This window comes from Leptopilina boulardi, unplaced genomic scaffold (assembly GCF_019393585.1).
Source record: "Leptopilina boulardi isolate dan_hultmark-lab unplaced genomic scaffold, ZJU_Lbou_2.1 LbouV2_273, whole genome shotgun sequence".
Taxonomy (NCBI): Eukaryota; Metazoa; Arthropoda; class Insecta; order Hymenoptera; family Figitidae; genus Leptopilina; species Leptopilina boulardi.
Genome location: NW_026137833.1, coordinates 4866545 through 4886414, shown reverse-complemented (window position 1 = coordinate 4886414; position 19870 = coordinate 4866545). Strand labels below are relative to the sequence as shown.

At 22.8% G+C, this 19870-nt stretch overlaps 1 protein-coding gene across 6 annotated transcripts in view; it reads right to left on the bottom strand.

Annotated features, from left to right (window-relative positions):
* Nucleotides 1-175: 175 nt before the first annotated feature.
* The window catches only part of LOC127281608 (focal adhesion kinase 1), a 139817-nt gene continuing 120122 nt past the window's right edge, over nt 176-19870 (bottom strand). For 3 of the 6 annotated variants that reach the window (XM_051305393.1, XM_051305392.1, XM_051305389.1), the window contains 21 exons: nt 19291-19427; nt 18585-18760; nt 18177-18308; nt 17000-17149; nt 16654-16842; nt 16145-16225; nt 15661-15883; nt 15369-15404; nt 15109-15240; nt 14660-14842; nt 13941-14157; nt 13422-13612; nt 13098-13302; nt 12799-12878; nt 10536-12001; nt 5033-5176; nt 4745-4894; nt 4194-4293; nt 3514-3745; nt 2929-3220; nt 176-2766 (listed from right to left, as the gene is read on the bottom strand). In XM_051305393.1, coding sequence (XP_051161350.1) covers nt 2440-2766; nt 2929-3220; nt 3514-3745; nt 4194-4293; nt 4745-4894; nt 5033-5176; nt 10536-12001; nt 12799-12878; nt 13098-13302; nt 13422-13612; nt 13941-14157; nt 14660-14842; nt 15109-15240; nt 15369-15404; nt 15661-15883; nt 16145-16225; nt 16654-16842; nt 17000-17149; nt 18177-18308; nt 18585-18760; nt 19291-19417 — 4833 coding nt within the window. In that variant the 5' untranslated portion in view covers nt 19418-19427 and the 3' untranslated portion in view covers nt 176-2439. The remainder of the gene's footprint in view (nt 2767-2928; nt 3221-3513; nt 3746-4193; nt 4294-4744; nt 4895-5032; nt 5177-10535; nt 12002-12798; nt 12879-13097; nt 13303-13421; nt 13613-13940; nt 14158-14659; nt 14843-15108; nt 15241-15368; nt 15405-15660; nt 15884-16144; nt 16226-16653; nt 16843-16999; nt 17150-18176; nt 18309-18584; nt 18761-19290; nt 19428-19870) is intronic. The other 3 variants (XM_051305391.1, XM_051305394.1, XM_051305390.1) reach the window with 3 other exon arrangements.

Sequence of the window (19870 nt, the reverse complement as noted above, 5' to 3'; positions counted from 1 at the left end):
TAACAGATTGAGAAAATTTTCTAAAAAAAAAAAGAATCAAAAAAATTAATATTTAATATGAGTGTTTTTTCTTTATTGTAAATAATTAAAAAAAAATTTATAAATAAAAATTTTAACTATTAATTGAAAATAAAATAATAAAAATCGAATATTAACAAAAAATATTACATATACATTCTTCTGAGCAATTATATATAGAAACTTAATAAAAAATGACTTGTGTGTCTTTTTTTTTCCTAGTAAAAAAAAAGAAATGCTATAAAATCTAATGAAAACTAAGAATGATATTTGAGTATTAATTGAATACCTTATTTTTAATTTTTTTTTTTTTTTTTTTTTTTTGCATGAAAACTTGTAAAATTTAATGCTTTGCAAAATGGAATATTTACAAATTTGTGAAATATTTTTTTTTTATCCTTTAACACGATAGCAGCGTTAATATTATTTATGAAAAATTGTTAAGCGTCTAATTAGGAAGAATGCTGCCTGACATTTTTTTTTAAGTCTCTGAGTTTATTTTTCTACGATAATATAGAAAAAAAAAAAGAAAAATATTTTTATGTAGTCTAAAAAATTTTTTTTTGTGACTTGGCACAAATATTTTCTATAGTGTGTGCGTGTAGCATATTATATATATATATATTTTATAGAAAAAAAACCTCGATTTTGCTTTTTATAAATTAGAATTATTCACATTTTTCTAGAACGAATTTTTTTTTACTCTTTTTTTTTGTTAAAAATAAGAGATAAATTAATTTTTCGTTACAAAATAAATAAGAAAAAAAAATATGTTGTTCCAGAAAAATGTTGAAGACGATACATTATATATTTATTTTTTATTTATTTAGCGAGACGAATATGCTAAGAATAGACTGCACAAAAAGGCGTTTTACACAGGAACAATAACGACTAAAGATGTGCAATTTTTATTTTATTTTATTTTTTGTTATCGAAAATTTTATTTTTCTAAATTATTCTCCCGAAGGAAATTATTTAAAAATAAAAAAAATTAAAAGTTAAATTAAATTTCAATGGAAATTTAGTACTTAATTTATTATTTATTTATTTTAGTAAAAATAAAAATTTCACTGTTAAATAAAATGGAAAATCAATGTTAAAAATTTGTTTTTCAAAAAAAAAAAATCACCGATTTTGTAAAATAAAGATAAAAAGTAGATTAAAAAATAAATAATTGATTAAATTTCGATTAAATTGAAAACAAAAAAATTTGAAATGCACATCTCTAAATCGATTTCTTAAATTGTAAATCTGTTAATTAACATTTTCTCTTTCTCACTCTCTATTTTTTTTTTTTTTTTTACCTTTTTCTTTCGACAACTGTGAAAATGTAAAGTGAATTTTATAAAATAGCTGAAAAATATTTCATAGGAACTAACGCGTCAAAGAACATTTTCCACATTTTACAAAACATTCTGTATAAACGCCACAAACTTGTATATAATATATATATAAATCGTTCTAATAATAGCTAAAATAACATTCAGTCCCATTTCCTTACACTTTACATGTTTCGCAAAACAAAATAAAAAAAAAAAAAAAATGTTTTCGCCCAGAGAAAATGACATTGTAATACTTAACAAAAAATCGAAAAAATACTTTTTTTTTCAATTAAAAATTCTTTTTCAATTTAAAAACAAAAAAATTTCGAAATTTATAAAGATTACAATTTTTTTTTTCTAAGTTGGAAACAAAACGCATTACTGCTTTATTAAATATACCATTATTACTGTTTTTTTTTTTTTTTTTTTTTTGTCATTCTTTCGATAAATATCTAATATAGAATCAACCTAGGGGGGATGACACAGAGCGCATAAAAATTTTCAATAGCAACAATTTTTTTTTTTTTTTGTTTTCTTTTTTGTAAAATCAGAAAAGTGTGAAAAAGTTTGTTTTTTTTCCCCCCACAAAAATTTACATACACAATATTTATATAATATTTAAACTAGACTCGTTTGTGTCAACCCGCATTCGAGTTTGGTACATCATTGTGTTAACAAAATAATAATAATAACACTGTATTCCTAAAGCTTTGGAGTGTTGATCTCGATATACAGTACTATATATTGTATATAACTTAATCTACAGAGACACGATCTACAAATAACGAATACTGTCCTATTAAATAAGTACGTTTTCAAAAAAAAAAAGAAAAATAAAATGTACATAAAAAAAAATATTTTCTTTCTTAATGTAAAAAGTTATTTTTTGATAAAAATTCAAATTTTCCGATTTATCCGTCTCCAAAAAAAAAAAAAAAAAAAATATCTAAATTTGAGAGAAAAAATTGAAATTATCGAAAATTGTAAAAAAATCGAATTTAATTAATAAAAAAAAAAAAAAATAAAATAAAATGGTAACGAAATTGTTACCATATAAAATGGAAATCTAAAATTGTACTCAACGCGTGTTTCCGTATTGCTAGCTCTCGTGTTGTTGTTGTTGTTGTTGCTGTTGTGATTCATTGATGACTTTGTTATTTGCAAAAACGGTTTGCACAACTTCGGACGATAGTGTTGTGCTTGGATGTATTATTGGCGCTTTTGTTTGGACTATGTTACAAGAGACTGGAATCATTGGTGGAAGATTGACGGAATTACCTGTGCCTATTGATAGTGAGGGACGTTTTCTTTCAAGGCTATTTGTCGCCATTTGTCGTCGTGTCGTTGAATTTCTCTCGAGGCTATTTGTCACCATGTGATGACGTCTTTCTAAACTTGAAACAGCACTCGAGTCCGATTGACTGTCCTGTAATTATTTTTTTTTCGTTTTCAATTTCAAAAAATTAATAATAAATTTCTAATTATTTTTTATGAATACAAATTTTCTAGTTATAAAATTTAATTTTTTTCCGTTTTGATTTTTTTTTTTTTTTTTTGGGAAAAATTAAGAAACCAATTTTTTCATTACCTGGAGTGAGCGATCAACAGATTGTCCCATACGATGTAAAACATCACCACTTTGACTTTGTCGAAAGGTGTGAACTTGTCTTTCGCTCGATTGACTTCTCCTGAGAAGATGTTCACCCGATTGACTCGAGCGAATTCGATTTTCAGGCGTCGAACCACGAATGAATGTATCATTATTTTGCCTTTGACAAATTTGATTGTCAACATATGGATAACGTATTCGAATTGAATCAATAACGTCCAAAAGATTTTTTGCATCCATTGCAAGAACGTGTGCAGCTGACAACATTCCCCTTTGGAAAATAGTAGAAATTTAAATATCTTATTTCAAAAAATAAATTCAAACTAAAAAGAAAAATTCCAATACTACTTGTATAATTTATTCTAAATATTTTTAAAATATATTTTTTTTTCTTTGAATAATTTTATCCAAATAATTGTGAAGAAGACGAAATATTTTTTATAATTTTTTCGTTTTTTAATTAATTAGCAAAATAAAAAAATTAATTATTTTATATTTATTTGGTTAAAAAGGAAAATAATATTCTAATTATAATAATAATAATAATTGATAAATCAAACATACTTTCGATACTCGGCGTCAAGAGTTGTTGCGCTGTAATTTTGAGCGAGTCTCAATGATGAAACAAGTTCCAACATGTCCTTGCTCAAAACTTTATGGGCCATTTCAACTTCACGATGAGCAGAAACTGGCAAAATTTCGACTAGACTGTCCACTGATGAAAGAAGCGATCGTAATTCAATTCCTACACGTCTAACTAGCTCCAAATATTGGTCCGCTTTACTTTGTTGAACACCTACAGAAAAAAAAAAAAAAAATTGAAAAAAGAAAATTTTTTTTTATCAATAAACAACATTTGCCGCACGGGGAAAAAAAACAGAAAAAATCAGAGAATAGATAGAAGAAATCAGAGATACAAAAATTTCTAAAAATGCTATTAAAATTATAATTTTTTTTGTTAATTCAGACTTTTACTGTCTTTAGCCTTGAAAATTCGAAAAATGAATTTTTTTTTTTGAAAACTTTACTGTTTTCAAAATTGTTTTTTCAATTATTTTATTTTCCTTCAAAAATATCAGATTATAAAAATTAAAATTAATTAAAATTATAAAAATTACTCATTATAATTAGGAAAATTGGAAATCGATGTAAAATAGAAAAAAAAAATCTATAAAAAAATATAGATTTAATTATGAAGAAGACAAACGAAATGGAAAATTTTAATAAATGTTACTTTTTCTTACCTTGCGATAATGACATCACAGCTCTAACGACACATGTTGTACAGTCATAAACTTTATCGTTGGTTCTATCGAGGTCTGCTGTTGGTGTTGGTTCCATTTTCTAAGAGCAAAAAAAAGGTTAACGAATTTAAAAAAAAATCCTAATTTAAAAATTAACGTCCTATTATTGTAATTACTAATATTTATAAATATTAATAACAGTCACGAACAAATAATTTTATTTCCTTTGAATAATAACAATTAATTTTTTACCAAACAATTTTTGTATCACAGGATTTTTTTTTGCATTCTAAAAAAAAGTCAATTTATAAACTAAAAATAACAAATTAATTAATAAAAAAGAAAAAAATTATCGGAAATATAAAATAAATAAAAAGTATAATAATAATAATTATTACAAATGAATAACACAAAAAATTAGATTTTAAATAAAAATAAAAAAAATTACGTATAAAGAATAAATAGAAGAAAAATTTTGTTTTGAATTGAAAAAAAAAAATTTGTGCAATTAAATCGAAAATTAATAATAAAAAAAAGAAAATATATATTACCTTGACAATTATAACTTTTTCAGATCCTTTGTCTGATCCAAGAGATCCAGTATTTGTTGTATGTGGTTCATGACTAGGAGACTGTGTCACTGATCGTGGAATTGGAGGACTTGCACTTTCATCTCCACTCGTTGCAATTGAAAGTCGTTTCTGTAATACCATATTTTATTTTCAATTTTATTTATTTACTTCCATAAAAATTTTAAATTAATATAAAATTTTTCATTCAAATTCAAAACAATTAATAATTATTAAAATGCAAAAAAAAAAAAAGAAGAAAAAATCTACCTCTTCACGTGCAAGCCATCGACTATCTTCCTCAGATTGACGTTGCTGTTCCAATAATCGTTTCTCCAAAAGTTTCGCTTCCTCCTCTAGTCCGGTATTGAAAATTTCTCCACTACTTTCAAATATTTGCGATTGTGCGTTTCTCTAAAAATTGTAAACAAAAACTTTTCTTTTTAACATATCGAAAAGAAAAAATTTGTAAACTTTCCCAATTCCACTTTATTTTTTTTTTTTTTGCTAATATAAAAAATTTCTCCAAATTTTTTTTTTTTCTTTTGTTTTCAAATCGTCGTTGTTCCCAGTTTTCGTCTATATTTTTTGTGTTTGAAAATTTAAAAGTTACTTTTTAAATGAATTAAAAAAAATAAATAAAAATTTTATTATTTATAAATAAATTTATTATTGTAAATTAAATTAAAAAATGCAAAAAGAATGTATTTATTTTGTTATTAAATTGAAATATCAAAACGAAAAAATGGGTCAAACGACGTTAATTGAGAGAGAGAGAGAGAGAGAAAAAAAAACAAATTATTTCCAAGTATTTCGTATTTTTTTCATTATACAAAAGTGAAAATAAAAATTTAATTGTACAATGTTATCGCGGGAAAATTTATAAATAAATACAAAAATTAAATTCAAAAAATAGAAATAGTAAATAAAAAAAAAATTCAAATTATTTTCGAAAAGAAATATTTCATTTTTTTTTTCTCTTTATCATAAAAAAATAATTCCACAACTGAACCTATGAAGAAGCAACTTAAAAACTAATAAATAAAATTATTATATTAATTTATAAAATTGTGATAAAATAAATCCAGGCCAGTAACTATATATATATATGTAGGTGATGATTGAAAAAAATGGAAATTATTTTTTGCAATATGTACACAAGAGTCAAAAATTAAAGAGATGCATAATTCCTTGCAAACCATATTCGAAATAATAATAATAATAATAAAATGTACATCATAATTAAATTTTTTTATGTAAATATATATATAATACATACATCATGCATGCAAACGATGTGATTACGGAAATTATTGATATATATTATAGGGCTCTATATGCAGTGTCATTGTTCATTCTCCATGCGCTTAAAATATTTATCCTAACAAACCACAAAAGAATCAACCAATTATTCAACGATATACCGACAATCTCTACGACTATAATATCAACTACATTAAACAGAATGACAAAATCCATAAAATTAATCATTGTATGATTGGGGATTGTACACTTGAATTTGTGCTTTAAATACAATTTTTTTTTATTTATCGTGTCACAAACTCCAAAAAGCTTTTCTATTTCTCTAAGTGCGCTCATTACGAAATATATGATAATAATAATTTCGTCATTTGAATTTTTCTACATGACAAAAAATAATTCCTCTTCGCTTCTTCATTTTTTTTTTTTTTTAGTTTTGTAACATTTAAAAAAAAAAAAACAACATAAAATAACAAATAATTATATGCAAATTTGCGCCAATAGCCCGTTAGTTTGTACTTTTATTTTTTTCAAAAAAAACAAAATATTTTATCAAATTTTTGAAATTAAAAATTTAATTTAAATATTTCTTCCATTAAATAAAAAAATAAATAATTATCTAATTTTTATTATTAAATGGGGATGAATTAATATTTTTTAAATTAATTTCTAATATAAGTAAATAAAATAAAATTAAAAAAAATGTACCAATAAATTTTATCTTCATCTTATTATAAAATTATGTTTGTACACTTTGGAAGATTAATAATTAAAAAATTAAAATAAAAGTAAAAAAAATGTATAATAATAAAATTAATATATATATATATATATATATATATATAAATTATATTATAAATATAAATATAAATATAAATAATTATATTTAAATTTATTAATATCGTGAAAAAATTATTTGATTCTTTTTATAAATTTTATTTATTTAATTTATTCAATTTATTTACTCAAATATTAATCGTAACTATTTACTATTATATATATATATATATATATATATATATATATATATAATAGTAAATAGTTACGATTAATATTTGAGTAAATAAATTGAATAAATTAAATAAATAAAATTTATTAAAAGAATCAAATAATTTTTTCACGATATTAATTAATTTAAATATTGAATTAGATTGAAAAAAATATATTACATTTAGTGAATGTTATATAAAAAAAGAAATAATATTTATCAATTTGAAAAAAAAGAAAATTTTTTAATATTAGTGCGGTATGAAAAAAATACTTACAAATGAAAAAAACATGATCAGAAAGATTTAATACGTGATTTTAATTTATTATTTCCCCAGTGCAATGTCAAAATTGAATAAAATTATAAATTGTTCTGCTTTCATCTAACAATAACGATCATCTGAAAGGTGGTGACTAAAATAAATGAACTATTAAAACAAAGATGCAAGGTCATTGTCTATGCCAAAAATAGACAACTGTATTAAAAAAAAAAAAAAAAAAATTTAAACAACACAACCTACTGACCCAAATTTGCACATTTTGAAAATAAGAGAAAAACACAATTTTTTTGTCAATTCTTTGGAAATAATAATGATAATTAAAAATAATTAAAAATAAAAATAATTAAAAATAAAAATAATTAAAAATAATAATAAATAATAGAAATAATAATAATAATAAAAATTAGTTTAAGCCAAAAAAAACTAAATTTTTGGTGAGTGCCATACTCCTAAAGAGCAGCCAGAGAAAAAATATTTACAATTTTGAGGACTAAATCAAGTGCTCGTCTGTAATGAGGAAAAGAATAAGGAAAGTAGTAATATTTTAATTTGCATAATATACTGGTTTACAAATTGAGAAAAAAAATTCCTGTACACTGGAATACATTAATAATATACATTTAATTTTATTTTCCCCTCCTAAACTCGAAAAAAAAATTTTTGTATGAAAAATAAAAATAAAGTTTGCATTTAACGTTTTAACGAATTCAATTATAAATGAAATAAAAAATTACTTTTTTGAAGATTTAAAAAAAAAACAAAATTGAAGAATACAAATAGTTTCAAAAATAAAATTTTAATGGTTAAATTGAAAAAAATAGAAAATATATTTGCATCAAATTTTGGAAAAATTTCATTTAAAAGCACACAATTTCTATATAAAAGAAAAGAAATCTTTTGAAATTGATGCATTTTTTCAAAAATAAAAAAATTATTGAATTTTTATTTAAAAAAAAATTCACATCTCATAAATTGTTTGATAAAAAAATTTGGAAAAAAATAATGAAACTTTTTTTGGTAGAGTACTAAGAGATAAAATAAAAAGTTTAGCTAATATTGTAAAATTTGAGTTTATATACACTTTTTAGAAAAATTAAATGATTAACTTTTGAAAACTTGCTTCTCTAATTATATAAAAAATTAAATTTCTAACCATTTCAACGCTCATAATTTTGTAAAAATCATTAATTAGAATTTTCATTTTATAGGATTTTATTAGAAATAATTATATTTTTTAGACGAATTTTTAATTTTCGAATTAAAATTTAACAGATTTTCTTTTTATATACAAATTTTTATTTAACAAAATTTTTAGCTACCGAATTTTTTTGACAGAATTTTTATTTTACAGTCACTTTTTTTAAATGATTTTTTATTTAAAAAAATTTTAATTTAACTAAATTCTCAATGAATCGAATTTTTATATGATTCAAATTTTCAAGTGAGAAAAATTTCAATTCACTAAATTTTAATTTGTCCAAATTTTTATTTGTACAAATATTTAATTGTCAGAATTTTTAAAGACGCCGAATTTTTTATTTGTCCCGTAATTATAAATTTTCCCGAAAAAATGAAAATTAGACGTCTTAAAAATTCTATCAATTAAAAATTCGTATAAATAAAATTTCATATAAATGAAAATTCGGTGAATTGGAAATTGTCATTTAAAAATTTGAATCATATAAAATTCTATTGATTGAAAATTTCGTTAAATTAAAATTCTTTTAAATTAATAATCATGTAAATTATAGGAATAATAAAAATTCTGACAAATTCGGTAACTAAAAATTTTTTTTAAATAAAAATTCATATAAAAAGAAATCAGGATGTCTAACAACTACTAGGTAAAAAATTCTCTAACTTTTCACTGACTTTTTGATCATATAACATTTATTTTGATACAATTAAATCATTTACCCGCGTCTATTATCAACTAATTTCATATGTATTTGAGCCAAATAAATAATGTTTCGTAAAAAAAAACAAAATATTTAAGTGAAATAAATAAAATAATTGTGAACGTATAAATATTCTCAACATTTAATTTAAAAAAATTTTCACGTCGTTAAATCTTAAATAATCAAATTTTTATTTAGTAAAATTATATAAAGCAGATTTTCTAGTACATCGAATTTCAAATTAATACAATTTCAATTTAACGGAATTTATGTCAAAGAAAAATTGCATAAAGAAAAAATTTTTTTTTAACAGAATTGTTATTTTAGTAAATTTTGATTTATAAAAATATTTACTTAACAAAATTCTTAATTAACAAAGTTTTTATTAATGAAAATTTTAATTCCAACTAATTCTTATTTAACAGAATTCTCATTTAAAAAAAATTCTACTTCGTTCTTTTTTTTTTTTGTCAATTTTTATAGACATAAATTTCATTAAATTGAAATTATAATATTAATTTATAATTTTTTAAAAGCATTAGAAAAAATGCTTTATAAGAATTCTGCTAATTAGACATTTTTTTTAAATCGAATTTTAGTTAAATGTAAATTGAAAATTTTGCATAATATAAAATCCAATTTTATACAATTTTGCTAAATAGAAATTCGATAATTTAATATTCGACGTCGTAAAATTTTTAATAAGTTAAATGTGGGGTATTAGCATTAAATAATAAATTATTCGTATTAATGAATAATTTATTTTATTTGATGTTGAACCGCGAAAATGAAATTTAGTATCAAATAATTTTTATTTATATTAAAAAAAACCCAAATATTTCACTGAAAAAAATTAATTAATTCTTATTCAAGTTTAAAAAATCATTTATTAGATTCAATAAATAGTAGTAAATAATTATTTATTTAATGAATATAAGATATATCAAATGCTTAATAATTGAGTGTGAAGGCCAACTTTTTAATTTGCATTTGCTTTGGGGAAAAAGAGTAAAAAAAATTTTTTCGAAACTAATAGTTACTTTAATTTATTCATAAAAAATTACAGAAAATTAAAGAAATTCTCTGAATTTTTCCTGACTTTTCCTGATCGTTAGACACCCCGTTAAAGTTTGTTAATTAAAAATGTGAATATAATAATTCTATGATATGAAATTATTGGTTCTATGAAAATCCAATAAAATTTCCTTTCATTAAAAATGTGGACTAAAAAAATTTTTACAAAAAAATTATTTTGTAAACCAGTGTAAAAAAAAAAAAATAAAATTGGAAGGTGTCGGGGAAGGATTTTTTGTTTTGTTTGTCATTCGTAGAGAGGCATTTGCAAACCTGTTCTTGCTGAACCTCTTCAGTCATTGAACTGCATGATGACACTGTACTGTCGCTGACGGCCGACGACATTAACGAGCCGGACAATGTTCCGTCAATGGATGTCGTCAATAATTCGTCTGTCTTTTGTGTAATTAAATTCGTCATTTTGCCAATTGGCAAATTTTGTCTGCAAATTGGCTGTTGATGAAGATGATGATGATGCTGCTGCTGCTGCTGCTGTTGATGATGATGATAATGATGCTGAACACTCGGAACACAAAATTGATTTTGTTGTTGCGAATTACAAGTTTGCATTTGCATTTTTTGCGCTTGAACAATTCCAGTTGGTGTCGCATGAACCGTATAAATTGGCGCCTGTGAATATGAATTTTGTTGCGCTTGATAGGAATTTTGTGAATTTTGCCGTTGCACACATTGAGCACGCGAAATATAAACCTGTTGATCCTGTCCAGGTAGATTTGAATAAATTTGATAATTTTGTGGATACAATGATTGTGTTTGATAACTTTGCATTGGCGTTGGACTATAGACTCTTGAATTTTGTATATGCGAGACATTAGGCGGTGTTGATGATTTTATTTCACATTGATTTTGAGCTGTTTGCGCACGAAATTTAAGAACCGGTCCATAAAGACATTCAACACTCGATGAAATTATATTACTAGAATTTTGACCCGAAAATGATTGACTCATTACTGATGATGATGATGAGGATGAAGAGGATGATGATGAAATGTGTGTGACATTATTACTTAAGCTAGCTACTAATTGTGTTCCTGGATTTTCACCAAAATTACCACCAACACTTGGACTTTGACTGAGATTGCCAATAATTGCTGAACTTTGAGAAAAATTAGCAACGGGTCCATAAATTTCTCCACTACATGAAGTGGTAACTGGGGCGAATTTTTGCACTGGTGAATATAAATCACCAGTTACATTGCCAATGATTTTTGAACTGACTGAATATAAATTCTGCATCTCTTTAATCCTTTGGCTTCGAGTTGATGCGGGCGATTGATTTTGTGTGGATTCGGATATTGTGAGACTGGACATGTGTGACGATGACATTGTATCGGATGAATCAAAGGAATCAAGATTTGTTATGTCGGATAAAGTGGAATCGGCGGAATGATTTTCATGATGGGAAATTGTTGTTGTTGTTGTTAATGATGATGGTTGTTCGACAATTGTGGGATCAAAGAAGGGCAAGTCTGTAACCGAGCCGGTTGTTAGAACTTGATCTTCATCTTGGAATTGTACAGCGAGACTATTGAATGGAGTGGCGGGCGTTGTATAGACTGAGGGACATACCCCCCGGGCTTGATTATCCTTGAGTAGTTGAGCCAGAACTTCGGGACTTTGAGCCACGATGTACGTTGACACGGGTGCTACTTGCAATTGATCGCCTGCATTTGGAGGTTGACGCGATGGTTTTGGCGGTGGAATATCGTCGGCTCCGGCTATTATGGGAAAAGTAGAGAAAAACAAATTTTTATTTTATTTTATTAAAAAAAATTTTTTTTAAACTAAGAAAATTAATTATACAAATTAAAAAGAATGAAAATTAATTAATTACAGGAAAAAGAAAAAAAAAGAAAATTTTTTCTCTAACAGGACATTAATTTAATTTAAATAAATAGATATGAAAAAACAAAATTCCCTTCTAGAAAAATTAAAAGTTTGATTAAAATAAAAAAAAAAGAATATTTAAAAAAAAATCGAATTAGAAAATTAGAAAGAAGAAAAATTAGAAAATTAACTAAATTGTAAAATAAATAATTCATTTTTTTTATAAAAAGAAAATTTTCAATTAAATTAGTGCAAATAAGGAAAAAATTAAATTTTTTTTATATTTTAAGTCCGTACATTGTAAATAAATAAATAAATAAAAATGAAAAAAGGTAGAGAAAAATTACAAAAAATTGATGAACAAAAAGAAGAAGAAAAATAATTCATCAAATGAAAACTAGATCTGAAAATGAGAATCTATTTTTTTCTTATATTCGAAATAGAATTTTTAAAAATAAAAAAACTGATGAAAATAAAAGATAAATTTTAATAAAAAAAAATAAATAAAAAAAAAGGCATTCAAAAAATATTAACAACAAAAAATAATTAAAAAAAAAAAATTTCCTACAAAAGAAGATAAAAAAAAAAAAAATTCGTAAAATAATGGAACGAAAAACAATGTAGGTAAATTTTACTTTGTACTTGGTTTAGTAAAAAATAATAGAAAATTCAAAAAATAAAAACATACCCCACGACATTGCTTGAACTCTTCGATTTTCCCTCTTCATTGTCTCCTGCTGTTGATGTTTCTCGTCCAACAGAATTTCGCTATAAATATTAAAAAAATTATATTTCCAAAAAAATTCTTCAATATTGAGAATAAAAATTTAATTTGAAAAATATTCTCCTTACTATAAAAATTTTGTTTTAGAAAACTAAAAATTTCTAATTAAAATTCATAATTGAAATTTTTTTTTTTTTTTTTTTTTGAGAAAAAATATTTGAAAAACAAAATTTCTTTTTAATTAATAATAAAATAAAACTCACTGTAACGTTTCACGAATATCTTTGAATGTTGGTCTTTTGCTTGGCTCATAACTCCAGCATTGGGACATTAATGAATATAATCGAGGTGGACAGTGATTTGGTAAAGCGAGCCTCTCGCCATTTTCCAGCTTGCGAATAACTTCATTATTCTTGACACCCTGGAATGGCTTTACACCCAACATCAAAATTTCCCACATACAAACGCCTAAGGAAAAGAAAAAAAAAGAAATTCCATTCAGAGACAAGAGAGAACATTTTTTTTTTAATTTTACAACGAATTATTATTAAATAGAAAAAAATTTTTTTGAAAATATAAAAACTCACCAAACATCCATACATCCGAGGATGTTGTGAATCTTCGGAAATTTATACTTTCAGGCGCCATCCATTTTATTGGAAGTTTACATTTACTCGCCGTGTAATAACTCTGATCTTCCACCCAACGACTCAGTCCAAAATCTGCTAATTTCACACAATTGTGAGCCGAAACAAGAACATTTCTCGCTGCAATATCTCTGTGAATTTAATTTATAAACAATCAATAACAAAAAAAAGAAAGGAATTGATTATTGTTTCCCGTGTGAATTGAATTTTTTTCTTCTATTTAATTCTCGAATTAAACGACTTTTTTTTTAACGCCTTAAAGTTCGATTCGAGACCTAATTAAAAAATACCCAAAAAAAATAAAAAATTATCGATCTTTTATTTTTGTTTGGCAATATTTAAATAAATTTAGAATTTTTTTTTTCAATTTTAAAATAAAAATTCCTTTTTATTTAGAGAATTATTGAAAAATTTCGAAAGAAAATTTTTTATTTTGTTTTTAATAAAAATATTAATTACCTGTGAACGAATTTTTTGCTTTCAAGATAGGATAAAGCGGTGCTAAGTTGAAAAGTATAGAGTAAAAGTGTTGCCAAATCAAGCCGGTGCTTGTTCGATTGAAGATAGGCACGCATTTCTCCAAGCCTCGCTAATTCCATAACCAGCCAAATTGGTGCCTCCGAACACACGCCTATCAATCTAATAATATGTGGATGTTCAAACTGCTGCATTATATCTGAAAATAAATAATAAATCAAATTTTTTTTTTTGAATTAACTGACAAAAAATTAATTAATCAATTACAAATTTACGGCATTTTTTTTTATTGTTTTATCTCTTGTATGTTTCACAAAATAGCGTAAATTTTAATTATTTAACAAAATTATTACTGAAACGAAAAATATCAAAAAGGAAATAATTAACATAAATAAATATATAATAAAAATTATTATTAATAATTATAATAACAATTATTAATATTATTATTATTTAATAATAATAGCAATCACAGTAATAAAAATTAAAAACGAAAAAGATGCTATTATTTTTTAATTTATTAATAAATTATTTATTTGTAGTATAAATTATTGTTTAAAAAATAATTTCGTGTATTATTTATTTATTAGCAAACGGGTAAAAGCGCTTTTTTGAAATGTACTAAAAAATAGGAAAATTATGACTAATATTTATGAATTATGATCTAATTATTGTGAGAAAATTAAAAAAAAAATTCTTACATGCTTCTTCAAGGAACTTTTCGGCAGTCGCTAAATCAGCGTCGACTTTACAAGTTTTGACAGCAACGGCAATTGTTTGTCCATCGCGTCCTTTATACGATCCTTTATGAACATTTCCAAATTGTCCCTCGCCTATTATTTCGCCCAATTCAACATGATTTCTCACTATCTCGTAGTCTCTCGCTAAAAATAAAAAAAAAAATTATCTTTTCTCAATAATTTTCTATATAATTTTTGTTTTTCAACTATTAATTTACAAAAAAATTACAATTGTACAATAATAATATTAAAAAAAATATTTAAGCTTTTGAAAAATCAATTTACAAAATAAATTGAAATAAACTAGAAATATTTAAAATAATTAGATAAACTATAAATAAATATTTGAAATAATTAAATAAAAAAAAAAATTAATCATTTTGATTTGAAAAACAAAAAAGAAAACTTACTCGCAGGAGTGGAATAATCGCCTTCCTCGTCAACAATTTCCGCATAATCCTCGGACAAAATTGTTCCCGTCTTGCCGGCATTTTTCTCGGGGCTTTCGTTGCCCTCTTGTCGGTACTTGGGTGGATGTGCATCTAAAAATAAATCTTCTATTAAGTGTCTATTTTTATAATCAAGAGAAAAAAGATAGATAGAGAGAGAGAGAGAGAGTGACAGAGAGAATTTTTTTTTAAAAACAAAAAAAAGAAATTAATATACAAACCTTTGCAAGGGCAGGGATAATTTTTCCATGAAGCAGCTTGTAATAAGAATGAAATTGTCGTAGTGTTAGTGAATTTTGTTTTATTTTTCTCATTTCATAATAATAGTTATATATAGAAAAAAAAAGAATTCTAGAAAATTATTCTAAAAATCCAGAATAGTTGATTTTCTTCTTTTTCTAAATTATTATTTTTTTTTTTTTTTTAATTAAAATTTCATCTTTCGTAGAAGAATTTGAGCTAAAAAAAAAAAAAAATGTCGAATTTTTTTTTTTCTGAAAAAAATTGTTTTACCTTTTCTATTCCAGAGAGAAGTATTACTACCAGTGACTAATCTGCAGTATCCATCAATTAAATCCGCTAAACTTTCGGCTTGATCTAAACTCGAGCAAGTGATGCTTAACGTTTCCGCTGCTCCTGCGACTCGTAATTTTATACAAGCTTTTGTGTGTTCCTTGCAATCCGACACAAGTGTTTGAATTGATTGAATTTGCGAAAATTCCGTCATTCTCGTCGGCTGAAATACAAAATAAAAAAAAAAAAAATTAAAAAAATATTAAAAATGAAATTATTAAAATAAAACTAAATTATTAAAATTCAAAAAGGATTTAATTTTTGTAATTTTATATCTTTAGAATTAAAAAAAAAAAATTGGAAAATTTTTGGCGAATTATAAAAATTAAAAAATAGATTAATAATATTTCGCGTGAATGAATGTCATATTTCGAGTATTTCTTTTTTTTTTTTTTTTTTAATTATTCGAAATTTCGAAACTTACAACAGTGCCTCCTCTGTGAGCCATATAAGAAATTCCAAGGTCGGGACCAATGACTAGTTCCACGGGAATCGACCAACTCGACTAAAATTATAAAGAATAAATTAAACGATTTTGCAAAATTTCTTTAACACATAATTTCAAATAAAAAAAAAAATTATTGACCAACTTTTCCATTAAAATCTATTCATTCATTTCTTTGATTTCAAATATTATTGTAAACTATTGCTCTTCATGTTTCCAAAAAATTATTTTTCCATTTTACATATATTTTTGTACCAAAGAATAAATTTGAATAAAAAAAATATTCAAATGAAGAAAACAATAAAATTTCATTCATTTGAAAGTGGAGAATGATTGAATTTTTTTTTTCTTTTTTTGTAAACTGAAGAGAAAAAAATCGAAAAAGAATTTTATATTTAAAATTTATAATTAATATAAATAAATGAAAATTAATGATTATTTACATAAATTAATAGATATTGTTATTATTAGACGTATAATTTACTCACTCCCAATGCGCAGATAAAGCGTTCCTGATCAAATCGGTAATGCGAACGAAGGAGATCGAAAAATTTAAACATACACTCGAGTTCTGAAAGGGCAGCAACTTTTTTAAAATGCTGCTGTATCAGTTTCCTCAAAGCTTTGGGTTTCATTCCATTTAGTACGGAGCGTGGCAAAAATTTATGTAAACCGACCTGTTTTTAGAAGAAAAAAGAAAATTCATTTCATTATTTTTTTCAAAAAAAAATAGTACAATTAACTTCTTAATTTTATATATAATATAAATAATATTTCTTTGTATATATATATATATATAAGTTTCTTATAATATTATTATAATAATAATCGTACCTCTCGTTCCAAATATTCCAAATTGCTTTTCTTGTCCAAAGCAATTTGTGGCATATCCTTAAAAAAATACCTAATTTCTAAACAACACAATTGAACCGCAACATCTTGATCTAACGTCGAATGATTTGCATTTAAATAGTCGTTTCGAACCTGAAATTGTAAACAAAATATATTCGTTTAAAAAATCGAGACAATTTTATCTATTTCATTACTAAAATCAAAATTAAATGAATAATTGCAAGTAATTGAAATTGTCGTGAAATTTTGATTGAAAGCTTTGAAAATAATTGAATTTTTAAAAAAAGAATTTCATTCAAATTTTTAACAATGCAAATTTGATTATTTAGAATATAATTATTTTAATTTGATTTACTTTTTAAATTATTATTATTATTATAATGTTAAAAAAAAGAGAAAAAAAAAATTGAAATAATATTTATGTGACGTTAAAGATTGTAAAATATATCGATTTATTATTGGAAATTAAAAATTTAGTAAAAAAGTAAATATAAAATAAATATAAATATAAATAAAAAATAATTTAATTAATAATAATAATAATAATAATAATAATAATTAATTTAATTTTTTGATTTATAAATTAAAATAAATTTAGTCAACAAAATTTTTATACTTTTTAATTTCTTAGATATGAATTTTTCTGTATAAGTTTTCGAAAAATTTTAATAATAATAATTTATTTCATTGCATGTTCTTTTCAAGGACCTTTACAATTTCCTTCTTAATACATAAAAAGTCAAATTATATATATTCGAAAAACTTTATTAAAATACAAAAATTAAATTATTAATTATAAATAATATAATAATTTAATTGTGTATTTTTAAAATCAATAATTTTTTTTTTTTTTTTTGAAAACATAAATTGTTAAAATTTAATTCAATTTAAAACTTCAATTATTTTGCAATTGTTCATAAAATAATAGAATATTAATACAATAATTAAATTTTTACAGCAATAAAAAAAAAATGAAAAAATTGGAAATATCTCCTAAAAAAAAAATAAGGTAAAAATTTATTGAAATTAATAAAATATATCAGAGAGACATAAAAAGTTAAAGAATCCAGAGATATTCACGTATAATAATAATAAAAATAAATTAAAATAAGTGAAAAAAATTAATGAAAATAATTTTTTTTTAAAAAATATATATTACCTGATCGTAATAGTAGAAGAAGGTGACTTTATCTTTTTCATAAAGATCATTTAAATTTTGAGGTAGATAGCGCACCCTTAATTCGTACCTCCATTCACTGTGTGGATGTTTCTTTTCATATTTTTCTTGAACCTAAAAATAGCAAGAGATTTTTTTTTATTTAACAAAATAAATAGAAATAAAACATTATGGATTTAAAAATGAAAAATTTCCATAAAATAAAATTTTTTTCAAATTAAAAATTTTCATAAATTAAAATTTTTTTTCAAATTAAAAATTTTCGTAAATTTGAAAATTTCTATAAATTAAAATTTTTCAAATTCAAATTTCAGCAATTTAAAAGAAAAAAAAATCTTTTTTTTTTTTTGGTAATTATTTTTTGAACATAAAATTGAATAATTTATTAACCTGGTACATTGTTGTGTCCTGATGGAGCCAATAACTTTCTCCAGAGCCAGGATGATGAAGTCTCATAGCGTACAGTTGTTTATAATGTCTCGTGCCGACAGCTAATCTACTTGTGACCAGAGAAATAATGCCTTTAACGTCAATAGCATCTCCGAATTTCACTACGTTAAAGCCTCCTGCAAACAAAAAAAAATTTTTTTTTTTTTACGAATTTTAATAAAATTAGTTTTAATAATATAAAATTTGAATATTCGAAAAAAAAATTGTTAAATAAACATATTTTAATTAAAATTTTTTTTAATTAGATTAATTTATATTTAGTTGACAAATTTTATTTAACAAAAGATTTTTTTTTCGTTAAACAGATTTATTTATCTGAATTTTTATTAAATAAAATTTACATTGAATAATTTATTATTTTAAATTAATAATTCCAATTCGAATTTTTCTGCTAATTCAAATATAGATAATTAAAAATAAATAAGGCAAATAAATATTTTGATGAATTAAAATTTTTTTAAATTATTAATTACAATAGAATTAATTCATAATTATAAATAATTTAATTTAAAACTTTTAAATATTTTACGTACATGGAAAAAATATGGTAAATATAAATTTTGCTATAATATGAAAATAAAAAAAAAAAAATTTAATAAAAAAATAGGAAAAAAAATAAGAATTTCTAAAAATAATTATAACGTACCATTTGGTAAATGAACTTTTAATGTTGCTTTATCCATTGGGGTGGGTGACCCATGTGGAGGAGTATTTCGTCCCCCACCCCCTCCTTGAACTCCACCAACTCCACCTCCATCTCCTCCAGTGCTCATCCCCTCATGGCTGGAAATACAAAAAAAAAAAAATTCTTAATGAATTGTAATTAAATACAAATTTTATATTTTTGAAAATATTCCAACAAAATTAAAAACATATTTTTCATCATCATAAAATGTAGAATTTAATATTATTATAATTAGTATTACAATTGTAATTATTATTACAATTATAATTAAAATTTCAATTATAATAATAATTAGGTATTATTATTATTGTAATATTTATTATCAATAATACCTTTTTTTTTTATTAATTCCGTAAAAAAATTTTGTAAAAATTTTTGTTTTTCATTTTTTAGATTATTATAATAATCGTGAAATTTTTTAAATAAGAAATTTATTTAAAATTATTTAATTATTTTTGATGTGTTTATTAAAATTGGCAATTTATAAATGAATGCGGATAAATATAATAATGATAATAATAATGTTGATTATGATTAATAT